The 23,261-nt window shown below is 46.2% G+C and overlaps 1 protein-coding gene across 1 annotated transcript in view; it reads right to left on the bottom strand.

Annotated features, from left to right (window-relative positions):
• Positions 1 to 23,261, bottom strand: part of CCDC88A (coiled-coil and HOOK domain protein 88A) — an 888,939-nt gene that overhangs the window by 31,576 nt on the left and 834,102 nt on the right. The window contains exon 30 of the mRNA XM_085612608.1: positions 7,332 to 7,579. Within this exon, the coding sequence (XP_085468734.1) occupies positions 7,332 to 7,579 (248 nt within the window). The remainder of the gene's footprint in view (positions 1 to 7,331; positions 7,580 to 23,261) is intronic.

Consider the following 23,261-nt stretch of genomic DNA (forward strand, 5'->3'; position numbering starts at 1 on the left):
GGCGCGGAAAAAAGGGAACGGACGTCATCACGCCGAGGAGGTCTTCTTATGGAGCCGGTGACGTCAGCGGAGTCGCGAGCGGAGCCGTGCCTCTGTGACGTCGTCTTCGACCTCATCGGCGTGGACTGCTACAAAAGTTTCCGAATGTTGCTGGCGCAGGGGATATTCACAAGGTGAGGAATCCACTGGCAGATGTATCCATCAGAAAAGTATTTATGATGCGTGGAAATGCTACAGAAAGATGCTACCTGGAGAAATTATATTTGCCATAGCAATGAGCATCCATTTATATAAATGTTTGAGTCCCTGTATTCTGTTCACCTCTTTTCGGGTTAAAACCATGTATCATTTATTTCAGTCCTGCGGCTGAAACTATTCAAATGCAATTCACATCTCTTAGTATCATTAACAATTGTACAAAAGCATGTATTTAACACATCTTAGCAAGGGTGAAATTGATTCACCAAAAATGACAAATATACATATATTAATATTACAATCTTTTTAGCATCAGTGCTTCACCTCAACAATAACCATATCGCATACAGGAGCATTAGTACTGTGAATAGGTGACACGGTTTCTTTTCATAAGTGCTTTAATCGTCACTGAAGAGAACAGTTATTTACACAAATTGGCATATACATCTGTGATGCAATGATGTGAATATTTAGACAATCGGGGTATTACACACATGTACAACACAAAGTTTAGAAACACGAAATCACGGAAAATGTGACAGGCCTCAGAGAAACTAGAACATGTAAAAATGCACATGAAATGAAGATCTTGAAATGTTTACCATAGCAGAACTCGACAGGCTCACGGATGGCAGATGGCAAATTGGTGTGAAATGACAAAGACAAAATAGAACAAGCGCGGTCCCGAAAGCGAAAGAGGATCGCGCTGGAACATGGGGATCTCTTGTCTTTATGGGCCATGTGTTTAAACACATGGCCCCATAAAGATAAGAAATCGCTTACGACAGAAGGAAAGCAGACGAGCCAGTCAGGAGAGGCCGGAGCAAAAAAAAAGGCCAAATGGAGGCAACCCAGAAAGCTCATTTCCAATGGCAGGCCACCGTTTAGCATAAAATGTGATGCCAGCCAATGGAAATTAGAGGCAGGGCTTAAAGCCCTTTTCTGAAAATCCTCTCCTACAAAATCTCTTGCGGAGGCGGAGCAGGGCTCTGCCCTGCAACGCACGCAACACCTAAAAATAGGTTGGAAACCACAAAAGCACCAACAGTCCTGCATGCACAAGTGGCACATCATGTTACAAGTGGAGAATATTGAAAAACAAGAACTAGGCAAAAGAGAAGTAGGTAATATGAAAAAAGAAATGAGAACAAGACTAAAGTTAGTTATCAAAAGAGCCAAGGCCACATGAATGCCTAAGATGATAGTTGAAATGGCAAGTGGTAGCGAAGAAGAATGTACTCATTGTCCCTTTTCTACTTCTCCATTTGGCATACAGGCTTACTCCCTTGGAGGGACTCAGGAATTGGGAGCGTGGCCTGGGCAGGATGAAGGACAACGACTGGGGTGCAGCATGCTGTTACCACCGGGAGGGTCCCATAAGAGCAGGGTTCTTTTTAATCCAACTAAAAAGTCTTCATAGAGCATATTATACAAGGAGTAGATTGTTCCGCATGTGTCTAATCGACTCAGATCTCTGATTAAGGGGATGTGGGTAAAGGGGCACCTCGATCCACACATTGTGGGAATACCCCAAAATACAGTTGTTCTGGGGTAAAATAGGCCACGGGATATCGGCAGTCAAGGCGGTCACACTAGAATTCACCCCACCGTTGACCGCCCTGGGCATTTGGAGGGAACAGACACTGGACCACTATACACTTCTGTTCTGCAATGTCACCGTTATGATGGGGAGAAGAAACGTATTCACAAATTTGGGGCAGGAGAGAATCCCATTGATACATGCATGGGAAACAAAAGTAGACTGGCGAATGAGGGCTGAGAAACTAGTATAACAGGTGAGGGGATGCCTTCAAAAATCCAAAACAAGCACTGGCAAAGCCAAAACGTCACCACTTTGCTAGAGCTATTGGCTTTGGCAATGTGTTTTAGCCATGTTGTACATCGGTGTGGCTCCTGTGAAGCATGGCTAAACGTTAGTGGCATGGTGTGGGGTGGGGTAGATTGGAGTGGGGTAGAGTGGTATGGGGTAGATTGGAGAACTGTGGAGTGGAGTAGACTGGGGTAGTGTGGAGAAGGGTAGATTAGTTTAGAGTAGCGTGAAGTTGGGTAGATTAGTTTACCGTAGAGAGGGGTAGATTGGGGTAGTGTTGAGTGGGGTAGGTTTGTTTAGAGTGGAGTGGGGTCGATTGTAGTGGGGTATATTGGGTTATAGTGAGGTAGACTTAAGTGGGGTAGATTGGGGTGGTGTAGAGTGGGGTACATTGTGGAGAAGAGTGGGGTAGATTGTAGTGGAGTGGGGTAGATTGAAGTAGAGTGGGGTAGATTGGAGTGGGGTGGGGTAGACTAGAGTGGGGTGGGGTAGATTATAATGGGGTAGATTGTAGTGGAGTGGGGTAGACTGGAATGGAATGAGGTGGGATAGAATGGAGTGGCATAGATTTGGGTGGATTGGGGGTAGATAGGAGTAGATTTGGGTGGATTGAGGTACACTGGGGTAGATGGAATAAGGAAGAGTGGGAAAGAATGGAGTTGAATGGATTGGGGTAGATTGGAGCGGAGTGAGGAGGGGTAGAGTGAAGCAGATTAGAGTGAAGTGGGATACTTGGAGTGGGGTAGACTGAGCAGATGAGAGTTGGGTAGATTGGAATGGAGTAGGATAGGTGGAATGGAGTGGGGTAGATTAGAGTGGAATAGGGTGGGGTAGATTGGACTGGAGTGGGGTATATTTTGATGGATTGGGGTAGATAGGAGTAGATGTTGGAGGACTGTGGTAGATATGAGTTCTGTAGATCAGGGTAGATTGGGGAAGAGTCAAGTGAGGTATATTTAGGTAGATTGGAATAGGGTGGATTGGGGAAGAGAGGGGTGGATTGGGGTAGAGTTGAGTGGGGTAGACTGGTTAGAATGGAGTGGGGTCATTTAAAGTGGGGTAGACTGAAGTGGAGTAGGGTGGGTTGGAGTGGGGTAGATGGGAGTGGGGTACAGTTGAGTGCAGTAGATTAAAGTAAAATAGATTGTAGTGTAGTAGATTGCGCGATACTGGAGTGGGGTATATTGGGGTGGAGTGGGTTAGATTGGAGTGGAGTGTGGTAGATTGGAATAGGATATATTGAAGTGAAGTGGAATGGGGTAGATTGGGATAGAGTGGCGAGCGCTGGAGTGGAGTAGAGTGAGGTAGATTGGGTGGATTGGAGTATGTTAGAGTGGAGTGGGGTAGATTGGGGAATTGGAGTAGGGTAGAGTGGAGTGGGGGAGATTGTGGTAGAATGGAGCAGGATAGACTGGAGTGGAGGAGAGTGGGGTAGATTTGAGTAGAGAGAGATAGATTGGAGTGGAGTAGAGTGGGGGTAGATTTGGGTGGAGTGGGGTACACTGTAGCAGAATAGATTGAGTGGATTAGAGTATGTTAGACTGAAATGGTAGATTGGGTTGGAGTGGGGTAGATTGTAGTAAAGTGGAGCGGGGTTTATTATAGTGGAGTGGGGTAGATTGGGTTTGGGTAGACTGGAGTCGAATGGGATAGAATGGAGTTGAAGGGTATGGAGTGGAGTGGTGAGCCATGTCGTAGAGTGTCTTACCGTGGAGTGGCATGGCATGGATTGGCGTGATATAGAGTGGAAGGGCATAGAGGGTAGCAGAGTGTTGAAAAGTAAAGTCGTGTAGAGGGTTGTAGAGAGGAGTAGTATAAAGTGGAGTTGCGTAGTGTGGAGTATGCATGATGTGAAGGCTCACTGCTATTACAGACAACACATTTCCAATTGAAAATGGCCATTACATTGGCATAGGCAAACAGTTTTACTGTGCACAAATGGTAATGTCTGGAAATATCATCACCAAGTGTATTGATTTGTTTTGAGCATTATAAAATATTTGTTTCCCCCACACTTCAGAATTACAAAACAAAATGTGCTTCATTTCTAATGTTCCCCTTACGATGTATTCTGAAATATCAACACAGTAAATTTTTGTTGTCTGCTAGAAAAGATAACATCCTACAACCTGTCCTCTCGCATGGGTACTCATCAGGATGGATTGTTTCCCTCAGAATACAAAGCCTGCCATTTGACCTCTGTCTTTAAATACACATCAAATGAGACAAGATGAGAACAAGTTTTAAAGATACTAACACAAAAAGAGTTTTTAAACAGGAGGGTCTTAGGGAAGTTTAGAGACCTGCAAAGGATTAAGGGCCATATGTATCAAAATCCTCATTTGCGATTCTCAAATAGCGTTTTTTTGCGAATCGCTATTTGAGAATCGCAAAATGGTATGTATGTAGGATTTGCAATAAATTTTGCGAATCCAACATATTCCTTAATTGTGAATCTCAAATTGCGATTCGTAATTAAGGAATACCTCCCCATTCATTCCTATGAGCCTAGAGGCCCATAGGAATAAATGGGCAGACATTCTCAATTTGCGATTAGCAATTAGAGAATCGCAACTTGAGAATGCAATTTCAAGGGTGCAAGGGTGTCAAAAAGACACCCTGTTGCACCCCTGAAATAAGCATGGGTGCACATGTGGCACACATACATGCCCTAAGGGCATGTATGTGCTTCACATTGCACTTTGAAAAATGCAAAAAAGTGCATTTTTCAAAGAAATCGCAAATTACCACCAACTTGAAGTTGGTGGTAATTTGCGATTCCTTAAGGCCAAATTGCACTTTTTTGGTGCTTCTTACATTGCATTTAAGGAATCGCAAAATTTGCGATTCCTTAAATGCAGTCGCAAAATAAGGAATCGCAAATTTTCCTTATTTTGTACGCATATTTGCCTCATACATACCACTAAGCAATTCTGCGAATTTCGGCATTTGCGATCGCAATTTTGCTTGATACATATGGCCCTATATCCCCAGAAAATATCAGACAAGAACCACGTACTAAATCCTTGGGTCTATTTTGCGCAGAATATTGATAAATATGAGATAAGTAAGCCACAAACTATAACACACAGACCTAGCTGTGGAATATTCCCTTTTAACACCGAAATCTCTCACTCAACAGAGGTGACATGCTTCATCATATGGGATTCTCCTCTCAAAGGAACCACAAAGTTCCTTTGAGGGCTACAACCCCCTCTCTGAGAGGGAGGAGCTCAGGGATGTTTTGAATATCTATTTTTGGGATATACTAAATCCACATGTGATGAGCAGAATAGTGTGAGCGAGGGCGCAGCGAAAAGAAAATACAAAATGTGCAGGAAGTGTAAATAAAACTAGCTAGGGGGCGCAAAAATATACGTTTTATTCAGAAGCACCCTCTGCCAGCATTAAAAACAGTGCACCAGCGACATGGATTTAAGTCGCAGTAGTATGGTGAAAAACAGTGGTTAACATGTTTCAGCCTAAAAATGCCCTTGATATGGGGCGAGGCTTTCTTCAGGACCTGTAAAGATGCTGCTGCTAGGGTGCTCAAGTGAATAAACAAAAAAGGATGCAAGAACCAGAAGTGTTCATAGTCCAACTGCTCTGGAAGGTGAATTTGCCCGCTATTGTTGGGCAAAGTAATACACCTCAACCTGGCAACAGCTCAGGATGGGGGCATTGATACTATCGACGGAGAGAGCGATGCCCCTATCCTGAGGTGTTGCCAGGTTTAGGTGTAGTTCTTTGCCCAGCAATAGTGGGCAAATTCACCTTCCGGAGCAGTTGGACTATGAACACTTCTGGTTCTTGTATCCTTTTATGTTCATTTACTTGAGCACCCTAGCAGCAGCATCTTTACAGGTCCTGAAGAAAGCCTCGCCCCAAATCAAGGGCATTTTTAGGCTGAAACATGTTGACCACTGTTTTCCACCATACTACTGCGACTTAAATCCATGTCGCTGGTGCACTGTTTTTAATCCTGGCACAGGGTGCTTTTGAATAAAACGTATATTTTTGCGCCCCCTAGCTAGTTTTATTTACACTTCCTGCACATTTTGTATTTTCTTTGCGCCGAGCCCTCGCTCACACTATTCTGCTCATCACATGTGGATTTAGTATATCCCAAAAATAGATATTCAAAACATCCCCGAGCTCCTCCCTCTCAGAGAGGGGGTTGTAGCCCTCAAAGGAACTAGGTGTTTCCTTTGAGAGGAGAATCCCATATGATGAAGCATGTCACCTCTGGTGAGTGAGTGATTTTGTCCTCAAAAGGGAATATTTCACAGCTAGGTCTGTGTGTTATAGTTTGTGGCTTACTTATCTCATATTTATCAATATTTTGCACAAAATAGACCCAAGGATTTACTACGTGGTTCTTAACTAGTTTTAAAGGCCTGTTTACAGATAGCGAGTACTTACATGAGGGACAAAGTCAAGCTGGACATCCTAAAACAATATGCAAATGATAGAGTCAGCTAGGAACAATGCACTCGGTAGAGTGGCTCAACAAAAAGAAAAAAATAGTTCCTAAAAGTGCGAGCAGTGTGAGGAGACAAGTACTTGGGCCATACTCAGGGAGGCGGCGGGGTGGGGTCGCATGCAAGAAGAGGTAAGTGTTGACCGCAGAACTGACCAGTAGGAAGCACGCAATTGAGAGTGGCTTTGAAGCCTACCAATGGTAAGTAATGTGAGGGCTCCAAGCCCACTACCAGTAAACAAAATGATTTGAAGAGACAGCGCATACGCTGTCTACATGAGACTAAAAATATGGAAACCCTGGAGAGCCACGGAAGAAGCCGGGCGAATGCTGTAGAGTTGAAAGGGTGTTCCCGGAGGAAGGGATAAACATAGAGAGCTCACTGTAGGTGGAGGGAGGGCAGGAGACACCCACGAGATGGGAGGTAATTTGTACTCCACTGTAACTGTGTATACGTGAGGTTGAATAAGTTTGGCAATGTACGATGACCAGTATAACTCACAAGTTTGTTTACTTGCTGTATATCTCACATGTGAAAGTTAATAAACACAATTTCATACACAAATAATATACTCATAGGTGTTAGGTACACAGTAGCACACAGAAACCCCCTGTCATATCAACCAAGAAAGTATCCACTGTACACAAGATCAAATATGTAACAAGAATAGTTGACTAAACAACCAAGAAAGGTATTGCATATACTTGATAAATGCTATTTCACAAAGCGACCAGAATCCTGTAGTCTATAAACTCCAGGGTTAAAAAACAATCCCCCACATAAATTAGGATGATAATTTTAAAACATTTGTTTCCATTCACCTGTGCTCCTTCAAGGTTTTTGCTTTCTGCCAAGAACTGCTTCAATGAGACCACCTCACTTCCTGGGGATCTAGCTTTCTCTATCTGGAGTCCTTGGAGCACTGGGCTTGAACTAGTGTTCTTTTTTAAGCGCTGACCAAAAGGTTGAACTGGGCTGCTGCTGCTGTTGGACCATGCATCATGATCACGAACTACACTGAATTCTCCACTACTGTGACTCTGTAACCCGAACAGGTCAATACCACCACCTGCAAGAGAAAAAAAACAATAATATGTCTTGTGCAGATATGCATTGCACATTAAATGAATAGATTTATGCAATTGGACCTATCAAGGATTTACTATTCTTACCCAAACTCAGTATTTAGAAAAAGTATGATCTTGTCCTTTAGATCTCTAAACTGCTCCCACACTAAACACAGCTCCTTGAATCATACTCATGATCAAGTAACTGAGAAAAAACATCCACCAATCTATTGAAAATGCTCACCGATGAATTACTGAGTTATGTATCCACAGTAAGGAATGGTTTCTTACCTGTTATCCTAGTTCTCTATTGGGGAAATATCCATTGAAATCATAAACACTGAATAGTCCCTACCATGTGCGGGGATCCCGGAGAACCTCTTTACAATATATCTTCTTAAGGGTAGATGTTCACCTTTCTTCAGTAAGGCCTGGAGAGCCACTTAAGACAATATTGTTTAACAGCCTATAAGAAGGCTATATTGGCCAATTGCTTCAGATTGCATTTGAAAAAGGGTAATAAATATATGTAAAAAATTGGAAAATTAACTGGAATTGTTTTTTGACTATGTAAATCTCTTTCACAAACACATCTTATTTTAACAAAAGAAATGAAGGCGAAGACAATGTAGCCCCTTACGCTGCAACTGTGCAGATATGCAAACAAAACTGCACCTTTTAGGGCTCACAGCCCCCCCAGTATCCCATCATGTCCAGCATGTGGCAGTTGCCTCAGTTCTTTTTATTGAGACAGTGGAAGTATCATGTAGGGAAAATGAATGTTCATTAATTTTCTCTTCTTCATCCACCGGGGAGGAGGGTGGGTTGCTTATGATTTCAATAGAGATTCCCCTGAGAGAGAACTAGGATTACTGGTAAGAAAGCATTCCTTCTCTCTCAGGAGAGCTCCATTAATAATCATAAGCACTGAATAGAGTAGCAAGCTCATTCCTACAAACTGCTGTGGAAAAAACAGACATCCCCTAAGCCAGATTAACAAATAGATTCCTCAGAGAGGCCTGTCCTACTTGAGCATCTGTTCTAGCATCTGAGTCCAAACAATAGTGTTCGGTAAAAGTATGAGCAGATCTCCACATAGCTGCTTTACATATTTCAGCGATGAGTATATTCATCATTAAAGCCGCTATAGCCGTTTTCCCTCTAGTGGAATGAGCTTTAGGTGTACCGGATAGATCTTATTTGCTTTCCGCTAGCATAATAGGATGCAAGACACTATCCATCGGGATATAGATTGTTTAGAAGTGGCTAAACCTGTACGGATCAGGACATAGTTTACAAATGATCAGACTTGCGCATATACTTTGTTTTGTCTAGATACAATCTTAAGACTCGCCTGACATCTAGAGAATTACGAGTTCTTTCAGCCGGAGTGGAAGGGTGCCGAAGAAAGGAGGCAAAGAAATAGCCTGTTTTTTTTTTTTTTTTGAAAAACCTTTATTGTGCATAAAACTCAATACAAACATGGGCCTACAACCACCAGGGCCGGCCGCTAATATAGACATGATCATCAACATCATGGCAGCAACAGGCCCCCTGGGCTCAGCCGAATTAACAATTCACTGAGTGCACCGCAAGGGCTATCAGGATACATAATTTTTAGAAATACAAACAAAGGAAGAAAAAATAAAATAACACCAAAAAGCAAGGCGGAAACCATCGAAAAAGGGCGTCTAACCACAGCCGGGGGAGAAATAGCCTGGTTAATGATGAAATCTGAAACAACTTTCGGCAAAAAATTGAGATGAGTCCTCATACCTACCTTACTACTATGGAACGCCGTATATGGTTTGCAACAACATAAAGCCTGAATCTCACTAACCATACGTGCTGATACAATAGCTATCTTTCCATGAGAGGTGCTGCAATGAGGCTTTATGGATGGGTTCTCGGGGAGCCTGCATGAGGGATGAAAGCACTGCATTCAATTCCCAGGGAGGGGAGGAATGAAGTACTGGAGATAAGTCTTTAATAACAGGAATTTTGAATAAAGAGGTTTGTAAAGATCATTTTCTATAGGCAGTCATTGCAGACAAATAAACTTTAATAGAAGAGAACTGTAAGCCTGATTTGGCCAGATAAAGCAAATATGGAAAAATAGCTTCTTCTTGGCACTCCCTTGGAAAAGTTCTTGTTAGAACACAAGATACAAAATCTCTTCCATTTGAAATCATAAGCTGAATGCATTGATGGTCGCTTAACCTCCTTGAGAATGCTAATGCATTCTTGTGGAAGGTTCAAATGTAAATATTGAACTAGCTCAGGAGACATGCTGCCAAACTCGAAGAGGAGAGATTAGGATGAACCATCTGACTTCCTAATTTCATGCGAAGGTCCAGTCTGCACGGAAGCCTCATGTGTGGACACTCTGACAAGAGAAGGTCTGTGGACCACCACTGTCAGGACCACTTCAGGGCTATTAAAACCATTCTGGCCCTTGAGTAAGACAGTTTGATTATTACTGATGGAATCAGGGGAATTGTAGGAAACGTATAGAGAAATTTGCCAGACCAGTCGATCCTTAGGGCATTCCCAGTTTCTCTGGTTGGTAGTACCTCCAGTGGCGTAGCTAGGGGGGGGGGGGAGGGGTCCACCCCAGGGGACTATTTTGAGGGCAGCGGCCGCGCAGCACTGGCCCGTTGAGGCGGCCTTTAGAATTTATTTGGGGACACTCACTGACACTACTGTCAGTCAGTGTACCCAAATAAATTATAAAGGCCGCCGCAATGGGCCAGTGCCGCGCGGCCGCCGTTTGAAGTGCAAGCGCTACTCACGTGACCTGCTTGCAAAAAGCAAAAATTGCTGCCTGCAGCGCACGCACCACGTTGCCAGATTGGGCTATTTGGTCGCGCGGTGGAACAATCTCCAGCACGTGCACCTCGTGACGTCTGAGCAGCCCACTACTTCTGGTGCAGGCAGCTAGGGAGAGGGCGTGCAGGGGTTGGGATGGATTCCTGCACCCCTACCACCACTCCCAGGTGACGGTGGGTGAATCAGCTATGGTGCCTGACACCCCCGGATTGGACCCGTTTCCTTGAAGTGTCCTACTGTGCCACAGGCGGGGTGGTGAGTAGGGGTGCCGGTAATTCATAAACCCTTTCTGTTTGCCAGTTTGCATTCTGGTATAACAGATTGTAACGAGAAAAAAAAACCTGCTCTGTACAGTGGAGGCCCTACCCTATGCGTGTGCTTTGCATGACACAGATACTACATGTTAGCCAGGGGTTCAGTGACACCCCTCTCCTTACTCACCCCCTTTCCTCGAGCTTCTGTTCTTCCAGTACCTGCCGGCCACAAGGAGCAAAGCATATAAAATCGATGACCTCGCAGAAATTCTGTAGACTTTTAAAGCTCTTTGTGTATTTTCTGTTGTGTGTTGCACAGGGCAGTTTCCATATTTTTACTTTACATAACATTCAAATATTGTGGCATTTTCATCATCCGTAGAAGAATGAGATGCGTTAGTAGAGCAGGAGGCTCTGTAGTTTGAGAAGGAGCTGTGTTTTGAAGGTGGGAATGACATTTTACAGGTAAGATGTTGTTTAAGATTATAAAGTGTACTTTAAAGGTAGGAGAGCAGAGTGGGTCTGAAGAGGCAGTTTTTAGAACCGGACTGTAGTGTGTGAGTTTTGGTGATATAATGTGAGGGTAGAAGGAGTAATTTAAAGGTTGGATAGTTTAAATATAGGATGGGTTAATATAAGGCAGAGGTAGTAGAAGTATGGAGTAGTTTGGGTGTTTAAGGGGTAATTATTTTTGTATGCATTTACTGATCTAGCACGTTCTAAATTCAGTACACTTGTGAGCAGATTTACCAAGATTCACACTATGCAACTATGTGCAATCAAAATTAGCATTGCATTGTATTTACTGCGCATTGTGTCACAATGATGGCATCAGCCACACACATGCAAATAACTGTTATTTGTGACAATAAATATGATTTTTCATTTATGCAAAGACAGAGAAACAATACTTTGTATGAGTTTTGTGTTTTGAGGAAACCCTCGAATGCAATTCTTTCATGCAGACAGCCTCCTAAGGGTAAATTGGGCACTGTGTGTAATTTTAGCAAATATCACACCTAATATGCTTTTAAATATTTTGTAATTTCCCATTGTCTGTTATTTCTACTGGGCTACGCTAGTTTGTATGGCTTTAGTTTTGTTGATATGGCTTTGCTTGGAGTTCTAGGCCTGTTGGTGTGGTCTCTACCCCATTACACCCATTTTGCAAGAATTCTAAGGGGTTTTGTGCTACGCGACTAGAATTAGATTACTCAACATTATGTTGTTACATATATATTATAATTTATGGAATAATATAATGTAAGATGACAGAGGATGAATTTCAATATCAGTAAATAAGACCAGTTCTAGGAATCCTTGGTATAGTGAAAGGGAAGGGGTATGGAGTATTGAGGCTGACATTGTGACATCGAAGATTTGCTCAGGTAAAATGGGTCATGCTGAGTGCGCAGGGTAAGTTGATACTGGGAGACTGAGTATAGGAGTAGTAGGTAGGAGGTGGGGACAGTTTGAAAGTTGGAAGTATTTAGAGGTCAGGAGGGATGTGACAAAATATTGGGTAGCTTCGGTGCTGGGGAGAAAGTTGGAAGGGAATAGTTTACAACTGGAGGTAGTTTCAGCATTGGAGAGGTAGTTTGATGGTGGAGTTCGCATGAAGGTAGGGGTAGTTTGTTTGAAGGGGTGACTTTGTTCTAGAAGGTAGTAAGTGGAGATACTCTGACTGTAGGCAGAGTTCTTTGACAATAGGAAGTCGTTTCAGTGGAGGGGTAGTCTAAAAGTATGGGGTAGCGAGAAGATGGGGTAGTTTTGGTGTTGGACAGGTGGTTTTGGTGCAGTTTGGGTGAAGGTTAGGTTGAAAGGGGAGGGATCATTTGAGCATAGAAGTGCTAGACTGAAGGTAGAAGGGGACAGTGTGAGGGAAGATTGGGATCTGATGGTTGGGATAGTTTAAGGGGCAGTATCGGGTAAAAGTGCATTAGCCCTGGCTGTGTATTAGTGCCATTTAAAATTAGTTTTAGCCACACTGCAAAGCATCTGCACTGCTGTACAGCATGGCTACAAAGCATTGCCAAAGCAATAGCTCTCATAAGCAAGACCTTTTGGCTTTGCAAGTGCTTTTTTTCGTATTACAGCGTCAGCTCAGCAAAGTAAGTCTGTGCTGAAGTGGATATTTACAGCTGAAGAGTGTATGTGGCAAGCAACACCTGTGTGTTCTTAGTAACACACACAAAAAGAGCGCGGGCGATATGAAGGTGCAGAGACCTTGGCATTACTCATGTGCTAACGAGAGAAGTTTGTGAGGACAGACACATACCGTGATATCATGGCTCACATTCAATTACTTTGCTTTCTAAACTTTCAGGAATATTGAAACGAGGCACCTTGGGTGCAATTCATTTTAATATTACATTGGGAAACTAAACTGTTATTAGTATACATTGCCACGGTTCCTTCTGCAGATTCCGTGGGTTGTCCCCTCCTAGTATACCCTTTTCCCCCCACAAAAATATGAAAATATTTCTATAGATTTTTACATATTTTTTGCGGGCATGGGGCTGTCTCTAGTGACAGGTGCAGGGTCAAGGATGTCTCTATTATGGGCCACGGGTCAGATCCCCCTTCTGGCCTGGGTAGGTAAAAACTGCATTTTTCACACTCTGCATTCTCTGGCCTGACACACCAGCTTATTGAAATGCTTTCGGAGCACAGACAGTCTTTAAAAACTCACACTACTATACTGTAGTGACCATAGGAGACACTGAGTTGGTGTTGAATGCTCTCTGTTTGGCGGGAGAGGGAGTGGATGGCTCCACTGTTCTCTCCTGGGAGGGGCAAGTGGGATGGCTTCTACTGAGCTCTCATGGGGAGCTTGGGTGGAGAGAGAAGGCTTCCACTGCAGGGCTGGTACTGCCCCAACTGCAGAACTCAAGTTAGTCTAGTGATCAGGTGCATTGGACTCACCTGTAGTATCTTGAAGGTGCTGCCAGGGGAATCGTAGTCAAACCCAGAGTGGTGGACCGGTCTGCAGACATTGCTGAGGTCATGGACGGGGTACATAGGGGACAGGGGACAAGGGTCCTGCACAAGCTGTGATGTTCTGAGTGAGATGTCACAAACAGGGTAGGTAGAACTGATGTAAGTGTTGGGTTTCCTTCTGCTTTTCCTTCAGCGGCGTAGCTAGGTGGGGGTGGTCCGCCCCACGTGGCACTGTTTTGGGGACGGGGGCTGTCTAGCCCTGGGCCGTGTCATGTATGGGCATGTAACTTGCATGATCGAGGTAACTATTAGCGGCGATACTACGTGTCTCTTGGACCTCTTTCAGGTGCTCGCCGTCCTATTTCCCCAGCACCCCCTCAGGGGGGCGGCAATCTGAAGGATAGCCCCGGGCGCCACAAGCTCTAGCTACGCCTCTGAGTACCTGAATGCAAAGTTTGGGTATTTTTTGTTTTCTGCGGCGTAGCTAGGTGGGGGTGGTCCGCCCCACGTGGCACTGTTTTGGGGACGGGGGCTGTCTAGCCCTGGGCCGTGTCATGTATGGGCATGTAACTTGCATGATCGAGGTAACTATTAGCGGCGATACTACGTGTCTCTTGGACCTCTTTCAGGTGCTCGCCGTCCTATTTCCCCAGCACCCCCTCAGGGGGGCGGCAATCTGAAGGATAGCCCCGGGCGCCACAAGCTCTAGCTACGCCTCTGAGTACCTGAATGCAAAGTTTGGGTATTTTTTGTTTTCTGCGGTTGGGAACAAATCTATGTGAGGGAAGCCCCACATGCAGATGATGCTTTGCACGACCTCGTCGTGAAGAACCCACTAGTGGATTTCCTGAAGAATGCTGCTTTGGAAGTCTGCTTCAACACTTTAAGCCCCCGAAAGAGGGGTTGCAATGATGCTCAAGTCTCTGGCTATCAACCAATTCCAAATTGTTTAAGCTTCATGAGACAAGGCTCTGGATGTTGTTCCCCTTGTTTGTTCACATAGTACATTGTTGTTGTGTTGTCTATCTGAACAAGAAAGGATATCGACTTGAAGGACTGAAGAAAAGCCTTCAGTTCTAGACAAACCGCTCGTTCTCGAGTAGATTGATGTGATAAGTCATTTCTCTCTGAGACCAGGATCCCTGAATTGAAGGTGATCCAAATGTGCTCCTCAACCTAATAGAGAAGCATCTGTTACTAATGTCTGAGAGGGAATCTCCTGATGAAAGGGCATCCCTTTGCTTTGCAGTAAAGCGTAATATTATCCTCCCAGTTTTAATTTTTTTTTTATTCCTGTTAAGAATAAAAAAAAAGAAAGTCGGGAGAAACTCAAAATACACATCACAAGAATCCTTTATGCAGTTTAACTTGGTATCATTTCGTATGAGATTCACAGCAATATCCGTGTTAGCACACTGCATCCCTTTTCCGGACTCAGTTAACAAGTTAGGACCTGTCCGCGAGAGCGGAGGGAGTAGATAGCCCTCCCCGTGAACTGTTCCATTTACCCCATACTCTGACACATTTCCTAGGACAAACTCTGTTCATATAAAAAAAATCCTGCTACCATATTTGTATCCATATCTTTTTCCCTTTCAGTGAGGCCGGCGTCCCAGTTGTTCTCCAACAACGAGCTATATTCTGTTTGGCTACAGCCAATCCCAAAACCATCCAATTCCTGCACATTGAAGTAATATCCGATTCTAATTGAAGCGGAAGAAAGATAGTCAAAATGAGGCTGAACCACTGATCTACCGAGCACAGCTTTAAACTGCTATCAAATTCCAGGTAACAGTGTTTCACAAACTATGCAGAGGTAAACAAATGGCTACCTTACAAATATCTTGCAAAGCCACCACCTCAAACATGTCGTGCTTGATGGTACTTTGAATTGTGAGACTGTCTGCTAGCTGGAAAGGATAAAAGGTCACCCTGTTCTACAGCTTTTTCGTACCTCTGATACCCCTTTGTATAATTCTGCAGAGGAGTTGGTGTTGCCCTTCATGGCTTTTATTGCCTAATGTCCTCAATTCCTTTCTCCTATTACTGTAGGAGTATGTCTAGCACCAAAGTGGATAACAAGACCCAGGAGACCTTGCAGTAGCCTCATTCTCATTTCCAGTTTGCCAACTCTGCCAACACCTACAAAACCAATGGAGCTGTATGCAACCTTTCCGCTGTAGATAAGGGGTGACTGCACTATTCCACTCATGACTGCGTACCTACCTGCATACAGTGCTGTAGTAAGGGATGTGGGGATTACTCTTCAGTGGCTACCATATCTGCATTCTTTGCTTGATGTTGCCTGTTGCTGCCTGTATTGTTCTAACACAACAGTTGATGGACAGAATGCAGAACAATGTCATACATTCACCCCAGTACATCATCCCCTTTGGTATCGCTTTGTTCGTTCTAAGTTGGCAGGGTATGCCCAGACGTGGGTCCCTTGCTCACTTTGCCACTGGATTCAACATAGCCTGGCTGATGAGGGTTATGAACCTGAAACCAGTCCCAGGATGCTTGTTTCCGGTCCAGGGAAGACATGGCTTGGCAGTTCGGGCTGGACTGTTCCCATGAGGCACAGGGTCAGACTGATTTCCATATGGCCATGTCTGAACTGGGGTGGTGGAGTGAGCTAAAGAATGATGATGGATTAAACCCAGATCAGTTGACTGGGGGTGAGTGTTTGATTTGCTCAAACACTCCATCCATCATTCCCTTTGGTATCGCCTGTATTGTTCTAGGCACCTAAGTAGGCCACAAGCCCAGGAGACCATAGAGGGCGACTTCATCCCCATTTCTATTTAGAGACTGGCCCAGCTCATATTAAACCATAAGAGACACACGTGCCCTTAGATATATGTATCCAATGCATGGGTTAAGCCCAGTCTAAAGGCTGGCTCATCACCAATCTACTGCATCTACGACACATCATGGAAAGGCACATCATTTCATTGCTTTGGCCCTTCCCTTAAACATGTTCCTAGAAGAACAACAAATTACTTACCTTTCTTTCTGAGGGATGATTTCGCTCCTGTAGATTTCTTAAATGAACCTTCCTAGTTGCCAGACTGAATCAGATTTTTTTTCTGTAATAGCAGGCCACCAGTACTAAGTGGCACGTAATGACATCAATACCATGGCCGCGAGGGAATTGAAAGTGGCATCAGTCTGCATTCCTAAGGTGCCACAGTGTAGGGGAGGTCAGTTGCATGCATGCACCTATTGTGGCTGAGGCCTGTAATGAATCCCCAGCAGCAGAATCATCAATCAAACAGGATGCTTACTCAAGGTAAATAAATTGTTGCCCTTATTTCAACCCTATTCTCTCTTTCTGGATTAGAGTTTGCCTCTTAAATTATCTCCCATGTAGGAAGAAATCATGTAGATAAGTTATCCTTTCTTCTTCTAGGAATGGCTGAGTTCTGATGCGTATGCATGTGAAGATCCCAGATCATCTGTGGAGAGAAGAAGGATCCTATCAGCACACCTTTTTGTCCCTTCCATGAATCTCTTGATTAGTGGAATTGAGAAAATGCGTTTGCTGCCCTTTTCAGTAAGCTTCTCCAGCCTATAAATGTATTCTTCATGTACCATAGCGAAGATTACATTCTGTCAGGTGTGTAATGTACTGGACTATGGCCATATCTTGATGGAACATGTATTACATCTTGCTATTTTGACTCCAGGTAATATATATTTTCCACTTGAAAGCATAGCACTTTCTAGTGTCTGGTCTCCTTGCCACTTGAGAATACATAATGTAGCTTTTGGTAGGCTGAGGTGTTTGATTCTGGCTATTTCAGGAACCATGCTCTCAACTACATTTTACCAGGATATTTTTCTCATAATTGGGTAGAATACTTTCCCCTGTTGTATGTTAGAGTGTACCTGTAAAAGGGAATCTTGACATACTTGTATCTTAGTAATTTTAGTAGATGTGAGAACCATAGTTGCCGACGTCATTTTGGAGCAATGAGAATCATTGACATGTTAGAAATAGAAATTTTGAACTTCTCCAGAACTGCTGGGATAAGTGATATGGGGCGAAAAGAGTATCCAAATAAACTGTACCAGCTTATCGACAGGCTATTCCCTAGCGTTCCCTAGCGACTGAGGATGGTAGTACCTGCCAAAATGTTTGGCAATTTGTGTTTTCTAGTGTAAAATGGTCTACCTCTTGTTTACCCCATCACTGGAAAAGTGTGTCTACTATGGATTGTTTTACTTCCCAGTCATGGGAGCAACTTATTTGCCTGCTTAGCTCATCATCTTGTGTGTTTTCCGGCCCAGGACAGGATTTGCTATTAGTAAAATTTATTTTTCAATGGCTCATCTTCAGATGTTCTGGGCCAATTGTGAGTGTGGGCATGATACTGCCTCCCCTTGCTTTCTGAAGCAGAACATTGCTGTTGTGTTGTCTATCTGAAAGAAACACGTAGTGACAGATTCCTTACCTTAGAATTACCCCCAGGCGTCAGACTGGATCCGGAAAGTTTTTCGTCAGCAGTACCCCTGCGCGTCGGAGGGAGGCGTCGTGCAGCTCCGCATCTGTCGTTGGGGTCGTGGTCGCCAAGATGACATTGCGGCAGCTACTTAGACGCCGCCCTTGCGCGCTGACATCAGTTCTTTCTTTTTCCGCGCCAGCAAGCGCAGATCCAGGAAGAGCAAGTACCCCCAGTCACTTTTTGACAGAGTTTTTTTGAGGCCTTTTGTCTCAAGTCCATCGACTCCTGGTGTCGTAGGGATGCCCGGCTTTACGAACTGTGATGTCAGTGACCGCGTGTGTCTCTACTGCCTGGGGTGTGACTACGACTCCAAGTTGTGCCCCGACTGCCGGGCCATGGCACCGAAGACTTTGCGGGAGCGGTCCCGAAAGTTGCTGGAAGTCCGGCACTCGGCTCAAGGTCCTGGTCCCGTGGGAGGTCGAGGGACCGGTCGCGGAGCCGTCACATCGTTCCTCTGGATCTAAGTCTTCGCACTTGGGGTCAGGTACGTTGAAGCATTCCAAAAAGAAGTCGAAGAAGCGTTGTCGCTCCTCGACTTCCCCTCGCCCATCACGCGATGCGGTTGAGGGTGTGGGTGGCATCCAGCGACGTCGCCGCCGGCCTACCCACCCTTTCCGGGTCCGTCGGCAACGCCTGCTCAGGTGCAAGAGTTTCTTGCTGCCATGGCCCGACTATTTGGGCCGTCTGGCCACGCTGGTGCACCTACGGGCCCGACTGGGGTCCTACCCGTGCCGCCGGTGGCTTCAGCCCCGGCGCCGCAGGACCCGCCTGGATCCAGGCTCGGATCCCGGATGAAACCGGTTGACCTCATAACACCTCCACCGGTGTCCACCCCTTCTCCGGCACCACCTCCGATGTCGTCCGGTGCCACCGCTGAATTCGACCCCAGTTTCAGCCCTGGACACAGCACCGGATCGGCGACGCTCGACGCCGATTCCGACGCTGATGGGGCCTTTTTACCCCTATGTCCGTCCTCCTTATATTCAGCCTGTTTCACAGACTTCGGAGGAAGGTGAAGCCTGGGAGGGGTCTGAGGACCCTCTCACACAACAGTGTGATTATGATTCGGACCGGGCAGAGGATTTGGGGGATGCCAGTGATCTTGACACCTCACCTGACCTTGGCATGCTGTCTCCTCCTACCGCGGCTACGGATGAGGGAGAAAGTTACGCAGTGGTGTTGCGTAGGGCAGCCGAGGCCCTCCACCTTGAACTCCCTACAGTGGCCATCAGGACTAACCTCCTGACAGAAGTGCTTCAGCCGGTGGCAACCTCTTCGGAGCGCTTGCTGCCTTTTAATGATGCAGTTTCTGACGTTCTTTTGGGCACTTGGTCTAGGCCCGACACAGGGGCTCCTGTGGACAGGAACATGGCCTGACGCCATCGCCCGGCTCTGGGCGACCCCCTCTTTCCCTCCCAACACCCCACTCCTGAGAGCTTGGTGGTCCAAGCCTCTGCTTCCCAGAGCGCGTTCCCTTCCGCACCACTGGATAGGGAGTCCAAGTAGCTGGAGCAGCTTGGCAAGAAGCTGTTTTCATCTGCCAGCTTAGGGCTGCGGTCGGTGAACACCCCATGCCTCTTGGGCCGTTATTCCCACTCTGTGTGGGATACGGTTGCGCAGGTGCTGCCCAACTGTCCAGAGGAGGCACGGACAGTACTCTCCCGAGCTATAGCAGCTGGGAGAGACGCAGCTAAGTTCAATATTCGTTGTGGGCTTGATACCGTCGACTTGCTGGGCAGGGCAATTTCCATGATGGTGGCGCTTCAGAGCCACGCCTGGCTGAGGACACTGGCTTCTCAGGGGATGTCCAGAGTACTTTGATGGACATGCCCTTTGATGGCATTCGTCTTTTTGGCAATAAAGCGAATAGTGCGTTGGAGTGCTTTAAGGACTCAGGGGCTACGGCAAAGTCCTTGGGCCTGTCGGCCACTCGCCCTCCTCCGCCTTCCGCTTTTTGCACCTGTCGTGGCCACGGAAGGGGTGCCCCAACACATTCTTTCCAGGGCCACAGGCCTGCGCAGCAACATCCTCAGCGCGGCCGCGGATGTGGGAACCGTCAAGGCGGTTCTGGGGGCCAGCAGGCGGGTCAGTCCACCTCCACCCCCGCAGCATCCACTGCAAAACCTTCCTAGTTCGACCTTTCAGGCCCATCAAATGCCAGTGGGCGGCAGAATTTGTCATCATCTCCCCCACTGGCGCAACATCACATCGGACAAGTGGGTGCTGCAAATTGTCCGAAGGGGCTACTCCCTTCCCTTCGAGACTTCCCCTCCAGCCATGCCACCTCAGTACCACCGTATATCGGGGGGACCATCTTGTGCTTCTTCAGCAGGAAGTCACAGCCTTCTTGGCCAAGGGGGCCATCGAGCGCGTTCCTGGGCCAGAAGTAGGTCGTGGTTGTTATTTCCACTACTTTCTGGTCCCCAAGAAGGACAAGGGTCTGCGTCCTATCTTAGACCTTCGGAACATCAATCGCTTCCTCCGGAAGGAGAAGTTCAAGATGCTCACTCTTGCTCAGGTCTTGTCTGCCCTAGACACGCAAGACTGGATGGTAGTGTTGGACTTGCAGGGCGCTTACTTACATATCCCCGTCCTGCAGGCCCACCGGCGTTACCTGCGGTTCACGGTAGGCCACGAGCCCTTTCAGTTCACCGTGCTCCCTTTTGGCCTTACCAGCGCCCCATGGGTGTTCACGAAAGTGATGGCGGTGGTCGCAGCTCATCTGCGCAGATCAGGGGTTCCAGTCTTACCCTATCTCGACAACTGGTAGTTGAAGGCGGGCTCGCCCCAGGCAGTCGTCTCCCACCTCCAGACTACGGCTGACCTCCTGCATTTGCTGGGGTTCTCCATCAACGTGCCGAAGTCACACCTGATTCCCTCTCAGAAGCTCCTCTTCATCAGAGCGGTTCTGGACTCGGCGCAGTTTCGGGTTTATCCTCCCAAGCAGCAAGTCCGGGATATTCGGGCCTCTATCCCGGGTTTCGGTCAGGATGACCCTCCGGCTACTGGGCTTGATCGCCTCCTGCATCCTGTTAGTGGATCATGCCAGATGGCATATGCGGGCTCTGCAGTGGGACCTGAAGTTTCCAGTGGGCACAGCATCAGGGCAACCTGTCCGATCACGCCCAGATCTCGGAGGGCACTGCACGACAATTGCAGTGGTGGCTCACGAATCGTGATTGGGTCAATGGCAGATCCCTCTCCCTTCCCCAACCGGAACACTCAGTTGTGACGGACGTGTCCCTTCTGGGAAGGGGCGGCCACATGGAAGAGGCGGAGATCAGAGGGCTCTGATCTCCGGCGGAGTCCCGGCTCCCTATCAATCTTCTGGAGCTTAGTCTCAAGGGGTATACATTAACCTCCTCTTGAGACGAGGCAGCCCTAATGTTTTTTCACAAAGTTTTTATTTGTGTGGAATTTCCAACCCTGTTACCTCTGGCCTGTGCTAAAAATATATTCCTCCTCCCTATGTCTGTCTTGACCTACATCAAGAGTTTTCTCCTGTTCTGATACTAGAATCTCCAGTGCTAGCTTTTTAACACCTAACTGCCTTGCTTACTTTAGAGGCATCATTGTGTCCTCGAAGGCCTTTTTCTTTTTGAGTAGGTTCTGAATTTCAGCCTCCAGTGCCCTCTTTTTCATCTTGACCTCAACAATATATGAGGTTTAATGTTCCCCATAGAACTTTTGCCCTCCTTCCCTTTCTGCGCTCGAAAATCTTCGGAAGTCGAGGCAACATCTTTAGGTGTATCCTTACCAATGAGTTTTTCTTTACTAGGAGGATGGGAAGTTTAATTGGCTCCTTCAGCTGCATGTTTGCTCTGCATCAAGGGCATAGCCTTCTGTGCATCTATGCTTTCGCTCGAAGACTTGGGTAAGTTTGACGTCTTTTCTCTAGACATCTCCGATGACTTTATGGAGTGTGAAACTGTGGATTTAGGGTCTTGCCTGCGGTGTTCCTTGATCTAATATGAGGCGCAAGGGTCGTTTTCTTGGTCTTCCCCCTGAGCTCCCTCTGCCTCAACGTCATTGTTGTCAGAGAAACCCATCTTCTCTATTGACGGAGCACCTCTTCTCTTTTGCATCTACGAAAGGACCACCATGTCTGTAGCTGCCCAGTGCTCCTAAAGAATGTTATATCTGTGTACCCAAGTCCTCAGTTTAAAATGTGAGCATGGAACGCAGTCGTCTGACTTATGGTCTATGGGGCTGCAGAACATACAGATCGGATGTTTTTCGTTCAGAGCAAACTTCAATGGTATTTTGGACAAAATTTGAAGAGCGTGCTCATACTCTAAAATGGCACCAAGGAACCCCAGGGATCCCACCTCGACTAGATACAATTCTCCAACTATCGATCCCCTGACAAATCCTCAAAAAACCCTCTCCAGTTTTGAGCATCGATCTCGGTTGATCTCTCGACTGCTTTCTGAAGTTCTTTGTAGGACTTCTTGATGCGTCTGAAAAGTCAGACGCTAACGCAGTGCACCCCCCAACTCAATGGCAGAAAATTTAACATAAAATGGTGGGCACGCATACGGCCATTGTGGGATTACCATATCAACTCCCACCCACAAGCTAAGAAAAGTTTTTAGGAAAACAGACAATTCCGGGCCCAACCACTAGATGGCAGAGTTGTGAAAAACATGTGAATTGAGAAGCGAACTTAAGCAGACTGCAGTCTCTTGCTGTTTTCCTTTGTTTCCATCTCTTGGTGCAGCCCTGCCAAGTACCACGCATCAGGCATTAGACTAACACATTTCAGTGTGGTGGTCTGCATCACCGCACTGAAATGCAAAGTCACGCAGTTATAGAACCTCCTCAGCTGTCAAGTCAAAGTGCTGTTAGCATCACTGACAGAAAATTGGCTGCATCACGTGGTCCACGCTGCTTGAAGCTGGCTTGGGGGCGGCTGTCTGAGCTAGCTGAGGGCTGGCTTAGGTAGGCTACAATGTAACAAGTTCATTCACCTGTGGCATTCAGATTCACTGATGTGACGTCACGGAGTGAGTCAGTCTGCAAATGCCAAATCGCTACTGCAGAGACAGCAAGGACAGGACAGACAGTGCGTGTCACTCACACACATAGGTGGGCCCGGCCACCCGCTGCGCAGTTTAAGTTCGGCAGTGCAGCCCGTCGCTGCTTGCACCATG

Source organism: Triturus cristatus, chromosome 6 (genome assembly GCF_964204655.1).
Source record: "Triturus cristatus chromosome 6, aTriCri1.1, whole genome shotgun sequence".
NCBI lineage: Eukaryota > Metazoa > Chordata > Amphibia > Caudata > Salamandridae > Triturus > Triturus cristatus.